The sequence below is a fragment of the Phalangium opilio genome, unplaced genomic scaffold (genome assembly GCF_054372755.1).
Source record: "Phalangium opilio isolate 3A_F unplaced genomic scaffold, DU_Popi_V2 ptg000017l_1, whole genome shotgun sequence".
NCBI lineage: Eukaryota > Metazoa > Arthropoda > Arachnida > Opiliones > Phalangiidae > Phalangium > Phalangium opilio.
This window is the reverse complement of record NW_028324151.1, coordinates 7,691,104-7,716,700: the sequence shown is the minus strand read 5'-3', so window position 1 is coordinate 7,716,700 and position 25,597 is coordinate 7,691,104. Positions and strand designations below refer to the sequence as shown.

The following is a 25,597-nucleotide window of genomic DNA, read 5'->3' as shown; positions in this document are numbered from 1 at the left end:
TCCCTAATAAACTAGATATCACTTCTTGAAATAACGTCCATGCGTTTCTACCAATTTCTCCAATAGACGGTCTTTTGGGTTTGGATTTGCCCGCCATCTTTAAAAATGACGTCCCGAAGGGTGCCTTTGTTGCTAGTACCTTATATAATCTGGTGGTTTTGATTAGGGGATCCAAATTAACTAAGAATGCATAATTTATATCTAAAACAATATTTTTGTCTTATGTAAAAGTTAATTCTACAACACCAGTTTAATTAAAGATGAACGTAGGGATACCCACTAAATTTAAGAAATTAATGGCCCTCCTCGAATAGCTAACATACCCTGTACATATATACTCCTATAGCTCTTTCCACCTGTACAAAATTATTATAGCCTAAAGGGTTATATATAATTAAACTTTGTAACACTAACGATGCAAAATTAAATTGATAATTTATAAAAATAAATATGCTTTTTACAGAGTAAGATGGTTGCGAATTTGCAAGATTGAAAGTAAAGTTTTATTCCATAGGTAACCTTGGAAAAGTGACCCATAGTAAAAGTGCAACGCGACTCACGCGAGGGATTTTATTTATAAGCTGTTAAAAAATTAAAGAGTTTTAATTAATTGGTATAAAGTAATTTTATTGAAATTTATACCTTCGATCGGACTTAAGGAAATTATTATTATTATTTTATTTTAACAAGAAGTGATATCTAGTTTATTAGGGTGAAGGTATAAGATACCTGAGTATTCGCGCGCCATAGTCTCAGTCCCTTTTTCAAAATACAAGGGGGGGACGTAAAAGGAGCCCAGGCTATTTCGCCTCTCCTCAGTCGGAAAATACGTAATTTTCGTCATTCGCGTCGCGCTAACGTAAGTTTTCAAGAACCAATGAGATGCTGGTTGTAATTTAGAGGCAAGGATTAACTGCCTCCGGACCTACGTTTGGACTGGAGATAAAGCTGGAATTGTGGCGAATTTATGCCTTCTCCCTAATAAACTAGATATCACTTCTTGATTTTAATAATAAGATGTAGTTGTGTTTATTTTCTATGAATTTATTTGAATAATATATTAATGTTAATTAATATATAAAACTTGATGCTAGTAAAGGTAGTTTTTAATCTAACTTCTTTCTACCTTTACCTTGATAAATTCACCAGACATGCCATATATTTTAAGTGATAAAAAAATCGGTAAAATTTACGTAACTTCATTTTCTCATTGAGAGAGGTTATTGGAGAAAAAACGAGTTCCTATTGATTTATAGAGTCCCGACATTCCAGACAATTTTTATAAAACACCTAATACCATCAAAGGCAAGAATCTGCTATTACTCGATAAAAACATCCAAAAAAATTTGATAAGTTCACATCTTTAGAAATTGTTATGCTAATTTCAATTCAAAAGTTTCGCAACTTCTTAGATGCGTAAAAATTCCCGAAACCGCTTAAAAGAGCGTATACCTTCTGCGGTATCAAACGGGGATGTACTTTATATTAAAGAAGTATGTTAAGAAATGGTCAGGTCAATTCTGAGCATCTCTGTAAAGAATGGGCGGTCTTAAAATCGTTAATGGTTTGATTGTATGCGTTTGAATCGCCTTAAGAAAGGTTCCATCATAAGCCTATCATACTCTCAGTAAATTTGGATCGAAAGGATATTTGCTACGAGAACTCATCCTTTATAAAAGGGTACAGGGGCGCTCCTTGTGGCAGATAACCTACTGTAATCTCGATCTCTAGCCTTATAACCAGACTCACAATAACACCATGCTTCTATTCTGTTTCAAAGATAAACTTCTGAACGAAGATGAACAATGTCGATACTATAAACTCTACGGCAGACCTATACTTATGTATTTTGGGATTGTGATTCCATTTATAGTTATGCTGAAAACTAATAATAATCGGTATTCACAATAAAAATGAACGAATCATAATAAGCCATGCTTCTTCTGTTTCGGTTTAGAAGATCAACTTTTGAACATAGATGGACAATGTCGATACTATAAACCCCACGGTAGACCTATACTTATGCATTATAGGGTTATAAATCCAATTAGAGTTATGGTGAAAACTATGAATATTCGGTATTCACGATAAAAATTGCTTGCGTAGTTATGTTGAAAACTAATAATATTCACAATAAAAATGAACGAATCACAATAGGCCATGCTTCTATTCTGTTTCGGTTTAGAAGATCAACTTTTAAGGAAGATGGACAATGCCGACACTGTAGACCCTACGGTAGACCTATACTGATGCATTATAAGGTTATAAATCCAATTATGGTGAAAACTAAGAATATTCGGTATTCACGATAAAAATTACATAATTGGGTTCAGAGCAACATTGTGGCCCAAAAGTGACAGTTTATTAACTCAGTCCAATTAGGCTTATACCTGAAATTGTGAATAAAATTTTCTAAAGAGGAAACTTTTGGAATTCTGTTAAAACGTTGATGGTTACCGCCGAAACTAGTTTTATTGCTTATATTTCTTTTTCATTCAAATGCTTATGCTTTATATAAAAAAGGGGTTAACATAACACGTAACGTTAAAGCTACAGAGTACAGACCTGTAAGAGAACAGATAAATTATCACCGCATAACTTGGAAACCAGTTTTAACCGAATAAATCCGGATTATCTGTCTCAAAGGGGTTTTAGGACACCGAGATTATCATCACATTCCGCTTCACCGAGACCGAGACACTCTCCAACCCAGCCCTAGTTAATTTCCAACAGAACATTTAAAAATTCTCCATTGATTTAAAGGTACGGTGGTACGCGATAAGCTAATTACGCCTTACCCTTGAAAAAAAAAATGCCTTACATTGGTCTCTTGACGTGAAAGACCTTGTTGGGGCTTACGGTGTCGACGATTTTGACGCCTTCCATCTGGTGTTTAAGAACACCAAGAGACCAAGGATAGATTAAATCTAAGAGGACAAAGCGTAAGGCAAGGAGTTTGTTGGGTCTTACAGGGATGTAGTACGATCTGGACTCATCCACCAGAGAGGAACTATAGGTTTTTTTAACGCGCATGAAGTTCGGCGATCTCGTCTTGAAGAAGAGAGGGATGGAGTGGTAATCCCCATACCGTTGCCTCTATACCCCCATCTACGCCAACGAAGTCCTCCCAGCATCCTCAGCGATTAGGCAGAGTCGTACAGTTACGGAACCGTAATCTGTCTTAAAAATAGAAGCTAGTTCTCCCCTTACAAATACAATGGCGCTAGGCGGCACCACTTAACAATCGCGGGCGCGAGGTACACTGGGAGATTTTCAATCCCATTGTTTATTCCACTCCCATCTTATCTCATTCTCACTGATCTCACAAGTAGCGTTTCCAATAGTCTTAGAATGGTCGAAATGGAACATTTTGCTGAGGTCTTTCGTGAAAAAAGATTTAAGCCTTTCCATAACGGTTGAAAACGGTATCAAAATGTCTCGTGTAAACACGGCTTTGTTCTCTTCCCCCTACCTTCGTTCATGGGGAAGAGAAGTTGAAACTATAACAACCATACGAATGGGAGTGGAAGCTGCAAGAGGTAACAAGGGTTTCCACGGAAACTTCGACTCCTTGCGCTTAATCCTCCTAGATCACACACGCAACTGGTCCTTACTTTATTATTGATCTGACGCTATGTTTTCCCGCCGCGTGTTGTGTTACCACCTCTTTATAAATTTAAGTTTGAAACCGGGGTTTTACAAGAAAATAAAAACTTTCCTTAAAACTAATTTAAAATTCTATAAATCATTCGATACCCGTACATACATAAATAAATATCAAAAAAGAGTATAATTAGGTTAGACTGCTGGGACAATTTCGAAAATTCGAACTATACGTCGCAAGTAGCAAGTTTCAAATTCTGCAGGGCCGGTAAGAAGCTTGATTGAAACACCGTTTCACGTATACATTGTTACGATTTATAATCCATTGTATTAATTTGAAATGAACCTCGCTTACTTAGAGAGTTTCCTTTACTTCGTAACATAAGTTTATAAGATGTGTTCCATAAACATGACACTACCTATACTTCGTAATACTAGAGACTTACAGCTCGACCTAGTTCGAGAACGACAAGCGAGAATTGACTACACTCGGTGGTTAATTTTGCAGTACTTCCATCTTCCTATTTAGTCGGTTCTAAGCCTTTGACAGCACCTCACTAGGTGTCGCTTTACCTCGAATCTATGACCTACGCCACTTCATGACAAGCTCTCAGTAACCAATGACAAACTTATGGAACATATCTTATAAACTTATGTTCGTAGTAATCCAAGGTTTTACCAAAAGTTAAGTACCCATTGAGTTATCATTGTATGGTTAAAGTCTAAGTGCACCTATGATAGATCTGTAGACCTTTCTTTCGTGGATTATTATACTTTGAAAAGAAAATACGTATTTCATAATAATTTAAGTTATAAAGGATCGGTTCAATTTCTTTACGAAACATATAGTAATACATTAAGTCCAATGACGCGTTTATATAGATTTCCTTCAAAACAAAGACGTCATTTTAGATATTTTTGATTTTTAAAAATTTTGGTTATTTTGTTATTAAAACTTATCGTTTCCAGTCTCATTAACGATTAAGTTAATAAAAATTGCCTTAATAAAATAATTTAACAAGTAGTTTCTATTTAAAATAGAAATATTCGATTAAATGTCTTATACCGGTACAATATCGCCATCTTCGAAGTTAACAAATATTAATCGATTTTATACTAGATTTTATCAGGTATAGATTCAATTTTGGAAGTAGGAATGGAGAACAGAGTAATCTGTACGCGCGTCAATCCCTTCCACGGGACGGGGTATGAAAGAAGAGGCGGGTCATAGCGACAGAGGTAAAAATGAATTGCGTATTTTTCGGCGTCCCCGTCAGCAACGTCATCAAAACGTAGTTTAAGTGAGCCAATAAGAAAATTTTAACTTTTCGTTACGTGTTGGAGGGAGGGCTCTATACTGGGTGGTCTATGAGTCGGACTGAAGTAAATATTAACCGTTCTCCATTCCTACTTTTAAAATTAAATCTATCCCTGATTTTATTCAGAGCAGACCCCCAGTACATTTACCCTCAACACAGCTGTGTGAATTAATACCATTAAGAGAACTAGATTGAGCTAGGGTCCAAACTAACAGCCATGAACCCGAGCCACAAAAAAAAAATAATTCATAAGCGTGCCTTTACAGGATATCTCAATCAAAACCTCCATTCCCCCACCATAACCTGGTAGAATTAATCAAGTTATTACAGCGATATTTCCTCGTATTCCGTCACTTTCTCCCTAAATTGTCGTTAACTTTCAGTCATTGACGTATAATATCGTAGTAAAGCGACCCCCAGACGAGTCTCCCAGAGAGAGAGAGGATCTTCGGAGTTTGGAAGGGCGCCAAAAATACTGCGAAGAACACCACGAAAGAGAGTGAAGAACGAACTCGAGACTAGAAATCGTTAATCGTGGGAAGATGCGCAACGTATCACGTACGCCAGGTTGCCATGGAAACTGAAATTTTTAGCTCTTCTAGTATACTTCAAACTACGCCAGGTTATCCACCAATACGGAGAAGGTTTTCGAAGGCGCGGCAAAACCAAGGGATCGGACATTCTCAAGCTACGATCTCCTTGACTTTCCTCACAATTTGACAAAATCAGTTAAAGGAAAGGACAAGTAACATTACATTATACCTTAAAAGAACGGTCTTTTTCTAAATATAAAAACAAAAAAATATTAAAAATAAATAAATGATCTTTTACTACAAAAGAATTAGCATTTTAATTAGTATTAAAAACGAGGACTACTGCGCTATCCGCCATTGAACCGAACCTCTTACCCTTACATGATTGGTTGAATTCTCACAGGCTGAGAGAGGTAAAGGTAAGGTAGGGGTGAGAGGTTCGGGCTAGCAGACGCCACAAAAACGCAATGGCGGATGACGCAGTAGTCCTTGATTGTTTTAAGACTAAATGGCAATTATTTTGTAATAAGAGATCATTTATTATTTTAATATTTTTCTTTTTATATTTAGGAAAAGGCCGTTCTTTTGTTATGCTACCTTTAAGGCCTTTTTACACGATACAACTTTTAACTCAATTAGATGGGTCAAACTTTGGTCGTTCAACTTGTCCAACTTCTGTTCACACATCCCAACTAGTTTACTCAACTCAAGTTGACTCATCTAAACTAATCAAGAAGTTGTATCGCCTGAAAAGGCCTTAACATTGATTCTTTGAAACACCGTATGTTGATAACCTAAAACTGTTCTGACTCCTCGGCTAAATAACCACCAACTTATTTTAAAAGACTAAAATATTAATCGTTCGTTTTTGGTTAAAGTAAAATTTTACGGTAAAAGTTTGTCTTTTAAATTTGAAAGCCCAATAGCCCATTATGGAAGAGTCAACATTTAAAATAGTCTAACATTACGACCAATACAGTTTCCATACGTCATCAATTTCAAAAATAGAGGGATGTTACATGGAAGTTCATGTTTATTTTATTTAAACTACCTACGGATATCTATTTTTGGTTGATAATTTATGTTAGGTTCTTGTTCTGAATAAATTTTGTAAACTTAGCGGGTTTAAGTTTTAGTGGGTTAGGCTAGGGAGCGTCGAGAAGAAACTGCCTCTTCAGACTCCAGTTGGAATTACAGTCACCCAACTCCCTCTCGTAGGGATTTTGAAAACTGACGTGACGATCGGTCGATCGCTTTCTCCTGATTTCCTGACTTTCATTGACCTTTTCTACGATTTTTTATGACGTTTTTAGGCTTAATTGTTATTGTTCGAAATAAAAGAAGGGTTGGTATAAGTTACCAATTTAGTTTAGATCGCATTTTAGGAATATTGCCATTGCGGAGTGAGCTCGGGGATTTCGGTGTCTGGTCAAACGTGATCTCGTTAAAACTTCGTTTAAAACGTGACCCAACTGACTTTAAAAAAATTCCCTGACTTTGTTGAAATTCTTCAAATTCTCTGACTTTTTCATGACCCTTTTTTGGGCCCATTTTGAATTTCCCTAACTTTTCCCTGACTCGTGGTAACCCTGAACTGTAGATGAGAAAAGTAATTTCGCTAATATTCCTAGCTCATTTCCGGGGAAGTCTTTCAATCAAGAGAGAAAAGCCGGAAATAGAGGCCAAAACATTAAGAAAGTAAATCGGGGAAAAGCTACATTGTTTACATTACATCTCTACAGGCAATTCTCTGCGATTTGAATTTTTGAAGCATTGGCTGATATTAGTCTTAACATTTATTGATTATATAGAAATGACATTCATCTCGATACATGAAAATGATTTAAAATTAGGCTTAAGTAACCACTTCTCAAGAAATAGATTACCTATATGTATTAAAAACTTAAAAACAATATAATTGACATTCAACTATTTCCAAGTTCCGCTGTACGTCCCTGCCTCGGCGTGTCTTTTTCACGCAACGCGTTATTAACTCGTGGAATGGTCTCCCTAGTGAGGTGAAGAGGAACTCGTCCGTCCATGCGTTCAAGGCTCGGTTAGACAAATTCGTCCACTGAGTTGCGTCATTGCTTTTTTTGTGTGTTTTGTTTTGTTTTGTTTTAATTTTGTTATGTTTTTTTTTTTTAATTTTAATTTTAATTTTGTTTTGTTTTTTAATTTAATTTGTTTTTTTTTCTTTTTATTTCTTTTGTTTAACTCATTTGCTCCGTTCTTATTTATTATTATTATTATTATTATTACTTTTTCTAATTTGTTTGTACCCGAGTAGGGCCACAATAAGCCTCTGGGTTTCTTTTTACCCGTCAATAAACTTATTATTATATTATTATTATTATAGTTAAGCCATTACATCCATTCCTACAGATGGAACTAACTACAGCCTTATTTTCGCGCCATGATTCCGGATCGATGTTGCGAGACCTTCGGATTCTGAGTTCTCGGAACAAAAATCTCTTGAGTTCGAGCTTGGAGGATAGAAATTTACTCTGGAGTAGTCATCATACTCTATAAAGCGCTTACACGAGAGGGCCCTTCCCACTCATGGCCGTAAATTTTACCCATAGTACCCCTGTTTTAGGTTGGGCATAAGCTTTAGGTGCCACTTGGTTATATCAACAATATAACTTCTATTTACACGTGACTAAGCCGAGAGGTGGCAGTACTCCATGATGCCCAACATTGAATTTAAGCATGCCAATAGTTTTTACCACCACGGATGGGTCCTCAACTATGTCACTCCAGCATCAAACTTCCCTCAACCCACGGAAGGCCCCCCCCAACTATCTTACTCCAGTTTCAAACTTCCCTCTTTCGAGATTGGAGCCGAATCTCGGTGAAGTAAAATGCAGGAGGCCGGGGCTTAAAGAATGGATTAGTCTAACAGGCAGCATCCGAAAATAAAAACTTTGTTCTAGAGTCGGGGGAAATGCAAGCTTTGCAAGAAGGAATCTCGTTATGACTCAAAAATGCCTCGAGAAAGTACAAAGAGGCCTCAAACGAGGACAGAGGCACGGCGTTTCATTCCGAGCTAAATATAAACAAACCGCGTAGCGTAGTGTGATAGCAATTTATTTCGAGTCCTTTCAAAACCTACCAGACGACACGAGTCAAGTTTAAGGCTACTGTTGAACAGAAAGTTTATTGTTATTACAAATCTATCCTTATTTGTCAGCGAAATATTAATCAGCTTCAAACACGATGCCTTTAGAACTGTTGTAACCATTGCTTCTAACAGTCTATAAAGATGCTTAATTCGTCTTAAAACGGGTTTCATTTTATGGCCTCTTAGTATTATAATCCATTAAAAATTAGAATTCATCATAAAGATGTTATTTATATATACAGGGTGTTTTTGATAAGTCAGCCATAAATTATGGTATATGTTCTTTGGGTGATTTTGAGTCGAAAGTGTTCTATGACATTTTTCCCTAAGTACCACTGTTTTCGAGTTATGATTTAAATAGTGTTTTAGGGATGGCGCCTGACCCCTTAATTAAATTAGTATTGTCTTTCAGTTTTTTAATTAAATTTAAAGGAATAGCGACGTGATTTAAAAATGATCTCAAATCTAAAGAAAACCTTACTTTTTTGAGAGTTTAAACTCTTCTGATTCCAAAAATATGCTTGATTAATATTTAAATATGAAGGAAAACACGGAAAAAACACTTTGAAAACTTGAAATTTGGGGGGCAAAAGCAAATTTGCGGAGAAGATTTTTCGCGGGTTTTTCTCCTTGCTACGTCACTCACGGCATCTCGCGGAAAAGCCAAGCGCGCGCGCCCGAGACTCCCGAGTCTACTAATTCTGCGCGAATATGAATAAAATAGGCTTAACGCGGTGCTGAGACACTAACAGGCGCGTCACGTGAGCGACATCTAGAGTGAAAATTTCTCCTTACTACGTCATCAAGCGAAACAAAATTTTAACTAGGCCTTTTCCAAACACGTAACTTTGATTGCAATTTTACAAATTGCTACGAAACCAAATTCAAAAGTAAACATATCATAATAAACTAGATTTTTCAAGGATTTTTTTAGCATTTTAAGTTTGTGGGTGACGAAAATTATGTCACTAACACTTTAAGGGGTCATCCGTAAATTACTCAAAACATTTCCCCGGAAGGCAAAATGTTATAGAACATTTTCGACTCAAAACCGACCAGATGTTTCAGAAACACCCTGTATACGCAACCCAAGTGTTCCAGGAGCTCAGCCTCTTAAAATTCCAAGTAAAGCCTAGACAAAATTTCTTTTCAGAAATTCAATCGCGACGGTATCAATGTTTCCCTCGCCGCACACCAATGTTCAATAAAAAGCGATCATACAGGGGCTCAGCCTCTTACAATCCCATAATCCAGCATCCCAAAAATAGCTAAGATAATAATTTAAAACGCTCCAATAGAAAAGAGGTGACGCCACCTTGCAGAACATCGGTGTTCCAGGAGAAGCAACTATCCAGGGGCTCAGCCTCTTCCAATCCCATAATCCCGCATCCCAAAAACAGCCAAGATATAACGATATTTTCCATTTAACCCCTTCAATAGAAATGGTGAAACTGCCTTGCATAACACCGGTGTTCAAGACGAAGCAACTATCCAGGGTCTCAGCCTCTTCCAATCCCATAATCCCGCATCCCAAATATAGCCAAGATATATTGATCCTCCATTAAAAATGCTCCAATAAAAGAGATGAAATTCATTCATCTTTGATTTCAGCTCATCACCTTCGATTTTTACACACCCCTACATTTTTTGTGGGTGTGTGTACACAAGGGGGGGGGGGGTTAACCCTTTATTGACATACTCTCCCAACCGAATGCGTTCCCTGTGTCAAGCTTAAAGAAGGCTACGGAATAGAGGATGCGCGTTGCCATGGTGATGACATTTAGGAGAAGAGAATGGAGCCTGAGGAGAGGAGTGATTGAAAGACTCAAGGTTATTTCAAAACTAGACAAAAGCATTAAAGCAGTTCCACAAAGTCTGTGGCGCCATCTAGGGTAGACAGCTTGAAACAGACAAACATCAGGTAATAATAGAAGTAAATTAATCAGACGTTAATGAAACATCAGGTAATTATAGAAGTAAATTAGACGTTAATGAAACATCAGGTAATAATAAAAGTAAATTAGACGTTACTGAAACATCAGGTAATAATAGAAGTAAATTAATCAGACGTTAATGAAACATCAGGTAATAATAGAAGTAAATTAGACGTTAATGAAACATCAGGTAATAATAAAAGTAAATTAATCAGACGTTAATGAAACATCAGGTAATAACAGAAGTAAATTAATCAGACGTTAATGAAACATCAGATAATAACAGAAGTAAATTAGACGTTAATGAAACATCAGGTAATAACAGAAGTAAATTAGACGTTAATGAAACATCAGGTAATAACAGAAGTAAATTAGACGTTACTGAAACATCAGGTAATAATAGAAGTAAATTAATCAGAAGTTAATGAACTAATAAATAAGATTCAATACGAACTTCGAGTTATGTTATTTTTGATATATAATAAAAGTCATAAAAAATGACATCTGTCAGAGAGGGTAAGGGTAAAATAAGTGACGATATAAGTTTGTTCTCATCAAAGTTATAAGAGAAGTAGTTATTTCTCTGACAGTGAACCGGAATTAACTCTGGCTGGCACTTTCGATTAAAAGGTGACAGATGGAGAAACGTAATATTTGCTCGAGAACTCTAAGCTGTCAAAATATAACATTATTACTGGAGTGACTTCATTGGAATAGCGGCCTAATTTAGTTTATACGCTGCTTCTTTGTTACTTCCATAGATTATAAACCGAAGGCTCTAATTTATATGTAAACATTAAAGGGATAATCGCGTTTAATTGAGATTAAATTAAGATTTTTTGATAGATTTAAATAATCTAAAAATGTCAAAATTTAGTATTAAAAAGTAAGTTTTGATACTTGAAAAGCGAAAGAATATTTTTTTCGAAGGAAAGGTGATTAGATAAAATTTCAATAAATATGTTTATTGTTGATTTAAAGCTATAGTCAAACTAGCATTGCAATTAAAAATGCTTTTTGATTTAATTTCCTGCAGAAATACTCAAAGTTCTGATTGATTATCTCAATTTTCTTCATCACGATGGTAATTTCAAAAATTAATATTTTCCAAAGTAAAGTTGATTAAATAACATTCAATAAATATGTTAATTTTTGATATAAAGATTGCCAAACTAGAAATTAAAAATGATTTTTGTTTCGTAATGTAGAAGTATACATATTTGAATAGAAATGACGCAATTTTTGTGGCATGTTTCAAGGTTGCAAGAAAGGTTTATAATTAATTTCGAGGTCAAAGTTGAAGCCGATACAATAATGCATATAATGAACTAAATGAAATTTTAGATTCCTTAATTTAAAAACATCATTAAGGAGGCTACAATAAAACTCATGTTTGCATCTTCTTTAACATTGTAACTAGATACATCATTCAAATTTGAAATATTCATTATTTTAAATGCTCTTACGATTATAGTAAAACAAATCTACATTTAAATTACTAGACAGTCGTAAACCGTGAATCGGTAATATACTAGTAATTGCAGTTTTTAAAAATTACGGTAAGTAACTTTAATCTCAACAGTAGCGCCACTAACGTCCACGAAATTCTCAAACAATTCTGTTTTCTCAGATGTTAGGGAAATGAGCCAAATTGTTATCTAATGCATTTGAAAGCAAAGGGCAAACCTGCAGTCTGAAAATTTGGAAGGCGCGTGACTAAAAACTATTTTTGGGAAACTAAGAAAGTTCGCGTCAACCTGACAATGCCATACGCTCAAAACCCTATCCCCATATACATAATAACTACTCTAAAACAAACTCCATGGATAATTTTGCAGCAACGTAGCTTATACATTACGCAAACTCAGTGTGAAATACAAACACATTTAGCATTTCAGCAATTTGGAGAGAGTGCGTAATCCAAAGGTACCAAAATATTCAAAGCTGAATGAAAGTTCAATAGGGATAAAGAATAACTGTCGTTAGAGATCCTGCCTTTAGCTGTATTCCGCGAGTCTTCGTGGATAGATTTAAAGGCCGAGTTCCATCGAAAAGTATTCTAGCGAACTGAAAACCAAGCATCGAGAATAGAGTAATGGCACCTACTTGCCTTTGACTGTATTAAGCTCTATGGGTAGTTAACATGGAGTGCCACTACTCTATAATGAAGGGGGCGACCTCTGCCGATTTTGGAGCAAAAGTTAGCGAATTAAAGATAAAATAATACATAGTTTTCAGACAAGGAGGGTTGATACCATTTACATCAGGAGTACAGCCTAATAGGCGGACAAAGTTCAATACTGAAGAGCTAGGCTTCCTGGTGTAAATGGTATCAATGCTCCTTGTCTGAAAACTACGCATTATTTTTCCTTCCGAATTTGTGCATTCCTCTTACGAAAATCCACCATTACTTATCTTCAGTTCTCTACAACCACAATCCACCATAGCTTTCAGTTAGCTATAGAACCCCCCCCCCCTCAAAATTTGCCCCAGAGCAGAATCTAAGATTCATCAACAGTGGCTCGCCTATTTCGCTGTACCTCGGCCTTGAAGTAAAGCTGGAAATAACGTAAGAGACGAGCCTCCAAACGTCTACGTGACGCCGCGCTCAAATTGTTTTGAGGTCGATTTTCTAGGTCTTATGTCGAAAAACTAACGCTCCCTGTTGGCCAGAATTCTCACTTTAACCGTTTTAAAATTACGCATAATTTGAGATTTATTTCATGGTATTATTATAGAGTTACAGATCTTTTTTCTAAAGGCATTCCTTACCAAGACATTAAATTGATAAAATTTATATACTTTGTGACAGAAATAAGCTCAGTGACGATCGATGGTTTAATTGACCTTGGCGTTATAGAAAACAATTCATACGAAGACTTTCAGGCTGTATTTCGTTTTTGAAATGGCGACGTTTCAAATATACCGTGATATCAACGATTATGATAAAATGTATGAAATAAAAAAACCCTTATATGTCGAGACTATGGCATGCTTTATAAATTATGATTGAACGGTTTAAAATAAATTTAGTTCTTTCACGACCATTAATACCGGTGTATTAAAGGGACGTACAATCCGTTATGTATGGGCGGGGCCTATATCAAACTTATCTTCCATCAAATATAGCTCTACTGAGCATGCGTGAAGTTCGTAGCATTATCAGTGCATTGCGAATGGGCATCTACTGTAGAAACAGACGTTCAAGCAGACGACAGCCAAATCACTACTCCAGGAAATAGTAACACTACTACTAAAAAATATAGTTCTTGAGTCTTATAGACACGCCCATACATAACGGAGTGTACATCCCTTTAAGTTTGATTGTATTTTTTTTCTTCCAAAATTAACTGAACACCGTCTGAAATATCTTGAATAGTTAAAATCCTCTAAGAAAACATCTGTATACAGGGTTCATACAATTTTTGGAAAACCGATTTCCCTGAATTTCCAGGTTTTTCCCCCCGTATATTTCCCTGAGTTTTCCAGGTTTTCCCCCATATATGGAGCAATAACAAAGGGAGAGGTTTTTATAGTTGAAGCAAACCGTACAGAGAAAAAAATACTCAAACCTCAGAAATTTCCCCGATTTCCCAGAATTTTACTTTAAATACTAAATTTCCCTGATTTTTTTGTCAACTATTTCCCAGAGTTTTCCAGGTTTGTAGGAACCTTGTGTATAGAGAGCTTTCGGTTGGAGGAGGAGCCGAGTCTCGTGACATAATTTTAGCTGCCATATTGGTGAGTTTAAAGCAGGAATGCACCCAATATGGCTACCAGAACAGCGGTAAGACTTGGGAGGGTGTGACGTACTACTATCCCATCTGAAAGCTCTCCATAGACGCGAATCTCGCTATAATCCCTGAAGCCCCATGGATGCCAGACGGTTTAAACATATTTCGAGGCGGAATCACGAGCAAAATCAACTACACAAAACAGTGAAAGTCATTTAAGTCTTTCAACGAAATTGAAATCACGGTAAAAATCACCTAAATACAAGTAAAACCTCGAAATTTAATACAGTAAAGTCATACTCGTGAAGGCTTCAAATATTTAAACAGAAATTATAAGTGATGTCCCCCTCGAGATTCCTACAGAGGCCATATACTCACTAATTACGTTTAAAACACTAATCGCTGGATTTTACGAGGGGTCTGTCACTCCGCGTAATCGGTGTCCTAAATGGATTACACTTAATATTTATAGAGCTTACCGGAGCCTCGAGCTTACACTTAACAGTGCTAAAATTATTACATTTAACTTTTAATCGGTGTAGAGTCAATTTGAGAGTGATAAGCACTTGGAGAAAAGTGTTAAGATGGAGTAGAATGTTGATGGACCATGTGCGGCAATAAAAGTCTCCCAGAGTACCTCGGGAACGCCCCTATCTTCGGTAGGGGATTGTTAAGTGCAGCGTTTAGCGCCATTTAAAAATAGAAGCTAGTCCTTGTGAATTAGCTCATATTTTTAAAACACAGAGGGAGTTGTCGACGTCTTTGTACCTTACGACCATACCAAAACACCCACTGAGGATTCTGGGAAAACTTCGTTGCCATTCCATAGATGGGGGTACACAGGCTTCGTTATAAGCATTGAGATTACTACTCCATCTCACTTAGAGCTCTCCTACTAGATAAGCTCTTAAGTTTACACCTGTTAAGATCCTAAAAAGTTGCCTTTACCTGAACCCTTTCTGCTAGAGATTATGGATAGACCTAGCCTAAATATAAACATATAGAGATGCGCACGAGTTTGACCTTCACCCTATTTCCAATCGCGATGGGCTTTTCATTATAAGGAATACTATGCCTAGTAGCTGTAGCTCCTCGAACGATCCAAGACAAAAATCGATATCGGCTAGTTAGGCTAAAATCCAGGCGCGCCAAGCCTCGGGGGTGTGTCCCTTTTAGAAAAGTCCTTATTGATTCCCTATATATAATACAGCCACCCACGCTTTGGAACGATTACGACGGGATCTAGGGTACGCAGCACATTTCAAAAGCAAAGGAGCGTTCAAATATATGGAAACCCGTATAACTAAAATCATAACATTACATGTACATTTAGACAGACAGACGTTCGTTCGTTTCATTGTAAGAATTCATTAGACTTCAAGATAGAAATTTATTTAAAATAGCGGAAAGATAAGGATTTTGGGAATTCACAAACTGGGACGGACTAAATTGAAAAGCTTCCTGCAAGTGGTGTAAGAGCCTGTATGTTATCAGAAGTAAATAGGGGGAAGTACGTATCTCAAGCTTAAGATAGTATAAGGTGTTCCTTTCCCACAAAAAACACGGTTTGTGGCGCAAAATTTTAATTCACCCAATCAGAGAGAGGAGAGGAAAGTTATTGAGAGAAATTAACGCGACACCAAACGGTTCTAAAGTTATCTAAAATCGTTAAACCTGTACAGACGATGAGAAAACAGTTTCGGGGAAGTGTATTCATCCGCTACTTCCGCCAAAAACGTGATAACTCGACGCCTGGACATATCCACTTTGTTAGAGACTTCCTCCTATTTACTTCTGATATTACGTATAATAACTATAGTATTTGACTAGGACTTTAATGAAATTCTTGGATGAGTTGCAGTATAACAACACTCGGTATCAAAAAATTCTAGACCCAGGGTTGGCAAAAACCCGGAAAAAACTAGTTTTTGCCGGGACACGTGGAAAAAACCGGTAAAAACCGGCAAAAACGGAAAAAACCGGCAAAAACTAAATTCATGGTTACAAAGTGGTAAACTAGATAGTTTTAAGTGCATTTTCGTGATGTTTGTAATTGTTATGTTAGAAAAATAACAATAGTATTTTTAATTTTTAAATTTGAGGTGGTTATTACTCTATTAAATTTTTAGTATTCAAATTTGCCAGGTTTTTCGCGAATATTTAACGAATAATTAGTCAAATACTTCACATAGCAACTGGAAAAAACCTTAAAAAGTGGAAAAAACCGCGGAGAAAAATGGTTTTTGCCACCGGTTTTAACCTGGTTTAAACCGCGCGGTAAAAACCGCGGAAAAATTAGTTTTTGCCACCCGGTTTTTACCAGGTAAAAACCGCGGTTTTTTCCACCCCTGGCAAAAACTTGCCAACCCTGTCTAGACCCGAAATGTCTTAAGGGGCTACAGAATTTTCCTTCTCCGTTTCATAGCTTTGACCGCATGCCCTTCAGGGTTACCAATAATTTGTTATTAGAGCATCTAATGCAGGTTGCAACTGAATGATCACTAAAATCGAGCAGAATACTACAAACTTTTCCGTCTGTTGTGGATAGCGGTTGAATTGCACTCAAAAATGATTGGCAACACTTGTCAACACAATATCAATAAACCTTTATCAGAGTTGCCACAGATTTTTCATTTCAAAATTCCCTGACTTTTCCAGGTTTTCCAGGTACAGCGGCAACCCTGTTTATGAAAACTGATAAAACCCAGTAAGGCAACTTTATTAATAAACTCAGCATTAAATAAATCTCAAATACTCGGCAAGTCAAGTGTGATGGTGCTTTAAAAATCAAAAAGATATGACGTTTTGTGTTCAAAAGAGGAGCATTTGAGGCTACAGGGAAGAAGAAGTTACCCTCTTTCTTTAGGGTTGCTAAGGGCGCGAGAAAGATTGACCTAGAAAGGATTTAACGACTTATTTTGGGGGTGTGTCCCTACCTTCTATTGGTCAATTTTAAAGGGAGCGGTTCACCATGTATACCTCTATAACTGTACTATTTCTCTCCCTGGTATCCCGGGTTCTGGAAAACAGGGAAAAATATTTTAAAGGATTCTAACCTCTCTGAAGGAAGAGGAGAGGAGAGAAGAGAAGAGACACTGGATGAGAGAATCATTACGCAAGCGCCTTGCGCCTGACTTAATAAAAAGTGAAATTGCTCGCTTCGTTTTGTCGCCAAATCTGATTACGATTTTTCATTTCTTTTTGATATATTTTTGTACAAAGAGGCAGAAGGAGGTTCAGTTCGAGACGGCGGTTTTTGAAGCCGGGCTTCGCGGGTAAAGATACCACCACTGTATGGAGCAGCTAAGCCTAAAATTAAACAGCTGGTTCATTTCTGGGATGGATCTTGGCGACAAAATCAGTCTCATTTGAATATTTTTTCTAAGTGAACGCTTCTACATTTAAATATTGCTTATTACTACAATCTTTAAGTTGAAAATGATTTAGATGAAACTTTCGGCAAATTATTTATGAAATGTATGGCTAAAAATGTACTTTCTGATGTACAGGGTGTTTCTGATGGGTCTGGTATAAATTAAGGGGGATGTTCTTTGGGAAATCGATTTTGAGTCGAAAATTCAACTTATCTATGTCATTTTGCCGTCAGGGTCATTGTTTTCGAGTTATGATTTGATTAGTGTTTTAGGGATGACCCCTGGATTAAATTAGAAATCATTGTCTAAATCAATTTCTTAATTAAATTTAAGGGGTCATCCGTAAAATACTATACACAATCTAAGCTTGAAAAACAGTGTTAAATAAATAAAAATTGAAGTCATGGATCACAAGACTTGAAGAGAGCCATTAAAGTCAGGAACAAACTTCTTCAAAAGTAAATATGGTCCTCTATAGAAAATGGACTAATTTGCAATTTAAAGGGAAGACCTGATTGATAACAACCACTACAATCAAATCTCCACTTCAATACACATATCGCGGAATTAGCACAATTTAAGAAGCATGAAACAAGATGGTCTAATCCAATTGATATATTCATTACTTTACAGGTTCTTTTGATTAAAAAGAAAATATACTAGCCCGGCATATCCATTTAAGCCACAGTATTATAACATATTCCTATTTATTTGTATTACCCGATACTAGGGGTTGCCTATTCCGTTTTCACCACTGAAATGGTCTATCAACCATAACGATAATTCAAAAATTAACTTTGAACTTTAGAAAGTATTGCGATAAAGAAGCCTTGAAATTAAGTGCTTTCAAAAGATTAGACCGCATAATTATTCTGTGTTCAAAACAACAGGAATCCTGCATTTCAACACAACAACAACATCAACAGCATCTTTGGCCAAGTAGTAACTAACATCCCATTGTATTTAAGATGTGGCTAAAAACGTTTAAACTAAACGATAATGATTCTTTAAAAAAAAATCCAAAAGGACCTTGGATACAACATAAGAAACCAATTGAAATCTTCAAAAGCTGAGAGAGAGAGAGAGTGAGCGATAATCCTAAATAAGATGTTTTGAAGAGGATCGAACATCTCAGATAATAATAGGTCAAACTATTAACTTATGTAAAAAGAAAGATGAAAAAGGAAAAATTGGGTTGTGAATTGATGAACGACCCAAGATTATCCCGCCAAATAGATGCTGACGTAAATAGAAACATTATCTTTTTGCTACCAAGCGCAATATCGATGAGAAACTTGCGAAATTAAAAGTCAAAACTATCCCATAGCGATTACGAGTCCAGAAAAAATATGAAATTAGTTTTATAGAGCATAGATCTAATTTAAGATAATCGTTTTCAACATTAATATTTAGTTTATATATAAACAAGACCTAATTTCAGCCAAGAAAAGTTGGAAAAACAAATCTTTCGCCAAGATATTGATGACATTCTTGATATTGGAATGGGGGTGGTTCATTTTAATTAACATAATGTAATATCAGGGATAGATTTAATTTTAGAAGTAGGAATGGAGAACGGTTAGTATTTACTTCAGTCCGGCTCATAGCCCAGTATAGAGCACCTCCCTCCAACACGTAACGAAGAGTTTAAATTATCTTATTGGCTCACTTAAACTACGTTTTAATGACGTTGCTGACGGGGACGGTGAAAAATACGTAATTCCTTTTTACCTCTGTCGCTATGACCCGCCTCTTCTTTCATACCCCCCGTCCCGTGGAAGCGGGTCCGGGACTTTGACGCGTGCCCACGTTACTCTGTCCTCCATTCCTACTTATAAAATTAAAGATATAATTAAGATGCCATAGATAAACTATCAAACTAACAAAACTAAACTTAGAAGTTAATTAAATTTGAGAAAACTACTTACTACTTTCGGTTTGGGAATCAAAATTTCTAATTCGGTTAATTTCGACTCGTTCTTCATTTTATAAAATGTTTTTCTTAAAAGTCGTTGGATTTCAGACGTATAAAAAGTTCTATAAATTTATCGAAACATTTTGCTTCAAAAAATCTTTTATCGGTGCAAGAACTAAACGTTTTGATCCAAACACAGTGTGTCTAACCTTACCTATCTAAGAAAATAAGATTTATAGGTTAATTAACCGAATTAAATTCAACCTTTACCCACTAAAAACCAGTTTTAACTTAGATTAGTATGCAAAGAGTTTAAATTAAGTAACTAAGATTAAGGAGGGAAAATTACTTTCCCAATATTTTAATAATTTTCAAAACATGTAATAAATTAACGCCTATTTTGTGGGGCGGGATTCATAAAACTTATTATGAACAGTATTTACTTCACAAGAAGGAAAATGAATACTTTTTAAAGTAGTTTGAAGTTGCATTAATTCTGTTTCTCGAGCATTAAAATAAATTTTCAATGACATTTGCTGTTAGGGCCACCGTTCTCAAGCTAAGATTAGATTGGAGTATTTTACTGGTTGCCCCTTAAATTTAATTAAGAAACTGATTCAAACCAATGATTTCTACTTTAACTAAGGGGTCATCACTAAAACACTAAATTATAACTTGAAAACAGTGACCCGGACGGCAAAATGGGAAATAAATAGCTCAAATTTACAGTTGAAAATTTAACAGGGTCTTTCAAATAAAATCTAGCTGCATATTCACTAGAATATTCCCGGAAGAAATTACATCATCATTATGGGCTTTAATAATGACGTCATCTTCTCCCATTTTAATAATATTTTGATAGTTTCATCTTGAAGAGAATTTAATACATTTTACGGAAGCTATTCCCAACAGCAACGTAAACACGGTCTCTGATTGGTTACTATTAAACATTTAGTATAATAAATGAATTAACTTTTTTTTTATTTGAGAAAAATTGGCTAGTATCTTTTTAAAAATCGGATTTTTCATTTATACAGTTACATCTTTCCAATCTGCCCACGGGTCCGATGTAAATTTACGGATAGGAAAAGAAACCCAAAAAATTTCAAGGTTATATCTCTAACGAATATTTTGTTACGGAATGGAATGCTGGGAAACATCTCAATGGAATAATTTCGCTAAGAAATTTATTATTTTAAAGGCAGAGTAAAAGGTGCAAATTTAAATTAAAAACTAAGTAACCAGTCTAATGCAAGCGAGTTGAGTTTTTGGTGTTTTTTTGCGAACGGTTTACAGTTATTATCGACGCGTTCAGCAGTATGTACAGACCATTTTGATGTAACTAAGAGGGAAAGACACGGGGGTAAAAACTTTGCCTTCCATCCCACTTGTTTGCGCCTGCGCTGTAATCATTTTATGCTCGGAGCCTGCGAGGGATCAACGCCTTGTATGTCCCAATACCGAGGTTTGCCAACCCCATTAGAGTCTACAGAGTGTTACTCAGAGGGGAGTATCTACGGAGATGTGACATCATTATTCGTAGTCTAAATTGTATGGTCTGAGCTGAAGACTTCCAATATGGTCGTCAAAACCGAGGTAAGAGATAGGAGGGTGTGGTGTCACGAGAAAGTTTGTAGTAGCCGACTATACCGAAAATCAGGGCTATGTATAATTTTGCGTGATCGGTTTCATTCGTTGAACGCAGCCAACAATTTCACAAAAATGACGACTCCTCTTTTAACTAGCGGATTTTTTTTCGGCAGATAAGAATCGAAGATTCCGCATAAGCGCGCTGCAGTCGCAACGAGAGAAATATTCATCGCCAACGCCGAGCTGGGGGAAGCTTCAAATGTGAACTTTGGTGGGGATTATAAGCTTATGATTACAATCATAGTCCCAGATTATAAACTACTTTTTAGGTTTCTGTGGTTTTTGTATACATTTTATTTTTAGTTTATTAAGTTAATGATATTGGTCCCAAAAGTTAAAATGGATTCTAAGTCACCTAGGCCTATATTCTGAGCAGACAAACTAGAATAAAAATAAAAAAAACTGAAAGGGCAAACCAGTGAAAAATGACCTTGAAGAAAATAGTAAAAAAAAAATCGTTTATAACTTCACAGTCCCTTTACTTTTTTAATTAAGCAATTTCAGAAAATATTGGACCTACGCAATAGCGTTTTAAAGGCTCGTCAATCAACAGCATATTAACGCAAAGAAATACTTCAAATTGTTTTTTTTTTCTTAAATTCCAATTATAGTCCTTGTTCATTCATTCCCTCCCTACATTTAGAGACGTGTCAAGTAATACACTTAAAATAAGTTAGAAATAATGCGAAAGGAGCTCAAAAAAATAAAGAAGGGTTGAAATAATGCGAGAGCACGCCAAATAATTATTGAAAAATATGCTTATTTTGCGAGAATATTAAAAATGCTGATTTTGATAAAAAAGAAAAGAAAAGAAACGTTCGGACAAATATTGCAATTTTCGATGCTTTCTTTAAATTCCTTCTGAAAATAAACTTTAGGAAGAAGGTTTTGTCATAATTCTTTGAAATATTGAATAAATGATAATCATATTTATTTATTTATTACTTTATTACCATGTCTTCAATTTGAATTTAAAAGATAAATAAAACAAAGAAAAACCACAAAAGTTTATTTTCTTTGTGGATTCAGTTCCGTAGAAAAATATTGCGTAACAGAAGCAAATCTTTATAACAATAGTAATTACAATTCGAAGCTAATTTATTTCTTTGAAATCCTGGGAAACCCACAAGAAGTTCTGCGTTCTTCCGAGTAGCTTCTCTTTTATAATTGCATAACATGTTTAAAATCACGTTTTAAAGTAGACATGCGCGAGAAACAACTAAATTTAAAACATCCATATAAATAATGGATGGGACAGCTATATTATTTTTCAGGCTTCTACCAAAATTTCGAAAATAAATAGAGGAAATAAGTTGACTTTTCAGGATAACGGGACCACTAAGTAAAAATGGCATCTTTATTTTTGCAAAGATTATCTTAAACTGACATGTTTTAAAGTAAACAGTACAGTTAAAAACATTATAACTTTTTTCCCCATTTTCAACAAAATAGCAAGTTATTTCTTACTTTATTAGACTTATTTTTGATTAGACTGACGAGTTTTCGTTACTTTTTGGAAAATAATGCAATTTAATGACCAAATACCTATTTTAGGGTAGATTAAGGACCTTGCAGGAAAACAGGGATTTTAAGAACCTGGTGGGAGCAAAAAAGGGTAGAAAAAGGGAGCCCTGTATCTTTGCATTGCCAAACGTTCTTGGATTTGTTAAAAAGTAAAATATCCATAAATTTAATTTTCTTACGTAGAACTACGTAACTTCAACAATATAAATGACGTCACAAATAATATTAAAATCACTAAAGACATAAAACTTTGTTAAAAAAAAAGAAATTTGTGACATTTCGATTTAATTAAAATTAAAAAAAAAATTGAATTTATATTTATCTAAAAACGTAGAAAACGAAAGGGGATTACCACTGCGTTTTCTACCCAATTTTTTTTACCTCGCCCCTTGTTTATTTTATAAAAACAAAAATCGCAAATTGCAGGACTTATTTCCCACCTTAACCCAAGCCCGTGCATGAGGTTATTTAAATCCTACTTTCCAATTAAATATACGATAACGGCTCGATGCAGTCCGCCTCTGCACAGCGGTTGAAACATGCCAATAATACTAAAACTTACTTTAAAAATCCCAGTAACGTCCTTTTTGCCCATCTTTCCGACAAATTAGGCAAAACAAACTAAGTCTTTATCAAAATATTATGGGAAAACAAAAACAATCTCTCCAAAACAAACTAAACAAATCGTTAAGTACACTATACTGACACAAAAACCAGTTCGTTAACGATATATCTGTTTCGATGAATTCCTTAGTTAGTTTTAAAGGAGAATTTTAACAGAGTTAGTCTTTTTATAACCTTCATCTTGTTAAGCCCCCTATGTTTTGCTCCACGTGGTTTTTAGACCAATTAGAGAAGCTGTAACGTAACGCAATCTACAATCTGATATCCAGCGCCTCAGATAGCTAAGAGAATTCTCTCTATAGTTAAAGAAGAAATTGGAAAAGTTGAACGCTAGCAATTTTTCAATAAATCGATTTCGTGCCAATATTTAAATTATACAATAAACTAACCGCTTTTTGGATGAAGAAAATACAGGGTGTTTCTCATAAGTCTGCATACCATAAATTAAGGGGCATGTTCTTTGGGAAATCAATTTCGAGTCGAAAATGTAACTTCTATCTATGACATTTTGCCACAAGGGACATTATTTTCAAGTTAAGATTGGTCAAAGTATTTTACGAATGCCCCCTTAAATTTAATTAAGGAAATGATTTAGATAATGATTTCTAACTTAATTAAGGGGTCATCCCTAAAACACTGTTTAAATCATAACTGTTTTCAAGTTAAGATTGGTCAAAGTATTTTACGAATGCCCCCTTAAATTTAATTATGAAATTGCCAAGACAATTAAGGGGTTTTCCCTAAAACAATAAAACCATAACTCGAAAACATTGGCCCATGTGACAAAATGTTATAGAACATTTTCGACTCAAAATCGCACAAAGAACATCCCCTTAATTTATGTATGCAGACTTATCTGAAACACCCTGTATACCGTATTGATTTAAAATCGTGAGACTTCATGCAGCGTTGGTTTCGCACTTAATTAATCTTATTTACCTGCTCAATTTTGAAGCTATTAAATTTTTTATTTCAATTACCGAAACGCAAACGCTAATTAGTCCAATTCATTTGGGATTTTATGATAAACACCTTTTTCTTTTATTTAAACTAATTTGTTTTACCTTCAAAATTCAACAACTATTATAGTTTTAACTCTTAAGCAAATTCATTACGATTTTATGAAAACGCCACTCCCCTTAATAAAAAGGAACAAACAAACAAAAAAAAATTCTCATTACAAATCGAAACACGTTTATCAAATGCACGTGGTATTGATTAGATTACTCAGGTATGCCTTATCGAATCACAACAAAGAATTTCCCAAAATTTCAAGGCCCTGTAAGCACTAAAACCAATTAAGTGAACAAATTTAAATTATTTTATTATTTATTTAATAATTTATTATTAAATAAGAGTTTAAGAAAGTAAAGTCTGAAACCCGATGTACGATTCTTTCCGAGTAGCAAAAGAGTAACAAGTAATGGATATTCATTTCATATCAATTAAATATTTGGAATTACATTAAAATTCGATTTTGGAAAAAATTAATATTTGGAATTGATTGCCAATTTAAAGGAAAAGTTTAGATAACATTATACCTTAAAAGAACGTCCATTTTCTGATTATAAAAGAAAAATATTAACAAAAATAAATTATCTCTTATTACAAATTAAATAGCATTTAATTAGCCCTTAAAACGAGGACTACTGCGCCATCCACCATTGGTTCAGTGGTGTCTGCTAAATCGAACCACTTACCCCTACTCGATTGGTTGAATTCTCATAGGCTGAGAGGCTAGCAGACGCCCCTCAACCAATGGCGGCTCAGTAGTCGTTATTTTTAAGACTTATTAAATGCTAATTATTTTGTAATAAGAGATAATTTATTTTTTTAATATTTTTCCATTTATATTTAGAAAATGGCTATTCTTTTAAGGTATGTTATGTCACCTAAAATCAAGAAAACAAGCTGAATTTTGTGCTGAAAACGTGCCTAAGATGTTTAGAAGAAGAATTTTATGGAATCAATAAACTAAACCAAGAATATTTATCTACATCGAATCAATACGAGACCTAAATCCCACAGCACAGATTTGGAAATATGATTCGGAAAACGATTTTTTTTTATATCTACTAAGTGAAGTTTATCGCAAGATGTCTGGTCGAACGACATAAAATATTCTAAATACCAAGTTTCATATTTCTCAGGCTCCTTCAAAGAGTATCCCACATTAGGACTAACCGAGGGGCCAGTCACTTGGCGTAATCGATACACTGCAAGTACCATCTACCCTTTCAAAGAGGGTGAGGGGACACAGTAT

General features: G+C 35.2%; 1 protein-coding gene and 1 long non-coding RNA gene across 4 annotated transcripts in view; one reads left to right on the top strand and one right to left on the bottom strand.

Annotated features, from left to right (window-relative positions):
- The window catches only part of LOC149702881 (uncharacterized), a 55,578-nt gene extending 33,443 nt beyond the window's left edge, over positions 1-22,135 (top strand). The window contains exons 2-4 of one of the 2 annotated variants that reach the window (XR_016381876.1): positions 20,574-20,749; positions 20,833-21,132; positions 21,300-22,135. This is a non-coding gene — a long non-coding RNA (uncharacterized LOC149702881). Of the gene's footprint in view, positions 1-16,624; positions 20,750-20,832; positions 21,133-21,299 lie in introns of those variants that run through there. The other variant, XR_016381875.1, reaches the window with a different exon arrangement.
- The window catches only part of LOC149702880 (solute carrier family 2, facilitated glucose transporter member 1-like), a 69,142-nt gene that overhangs the window by 26,405 nt on the left and 17,140 nt on the right, over positions 1-25,597 (bottom strand). Inside the window, exon 1 of one of the 2 annotated variants that reach the window (XM_089866800.1) lies at positions 23,273-23,451. The exons of the other annotated variant lie outside the window; for it this stretch is intronic. Within the exon in view, the coding sequence (XP_089722926.1) occupies positions 23,273-23,305 (33 nt within the window). The 5' untranslated portion in view covers positions 23,306-23,451. Of the gene's footprint in view, positions 1-23,272; positions 23,452-25,597 lie in introns of those variants that run through there. 2 annotated transcript variants of the gene reach the window in all.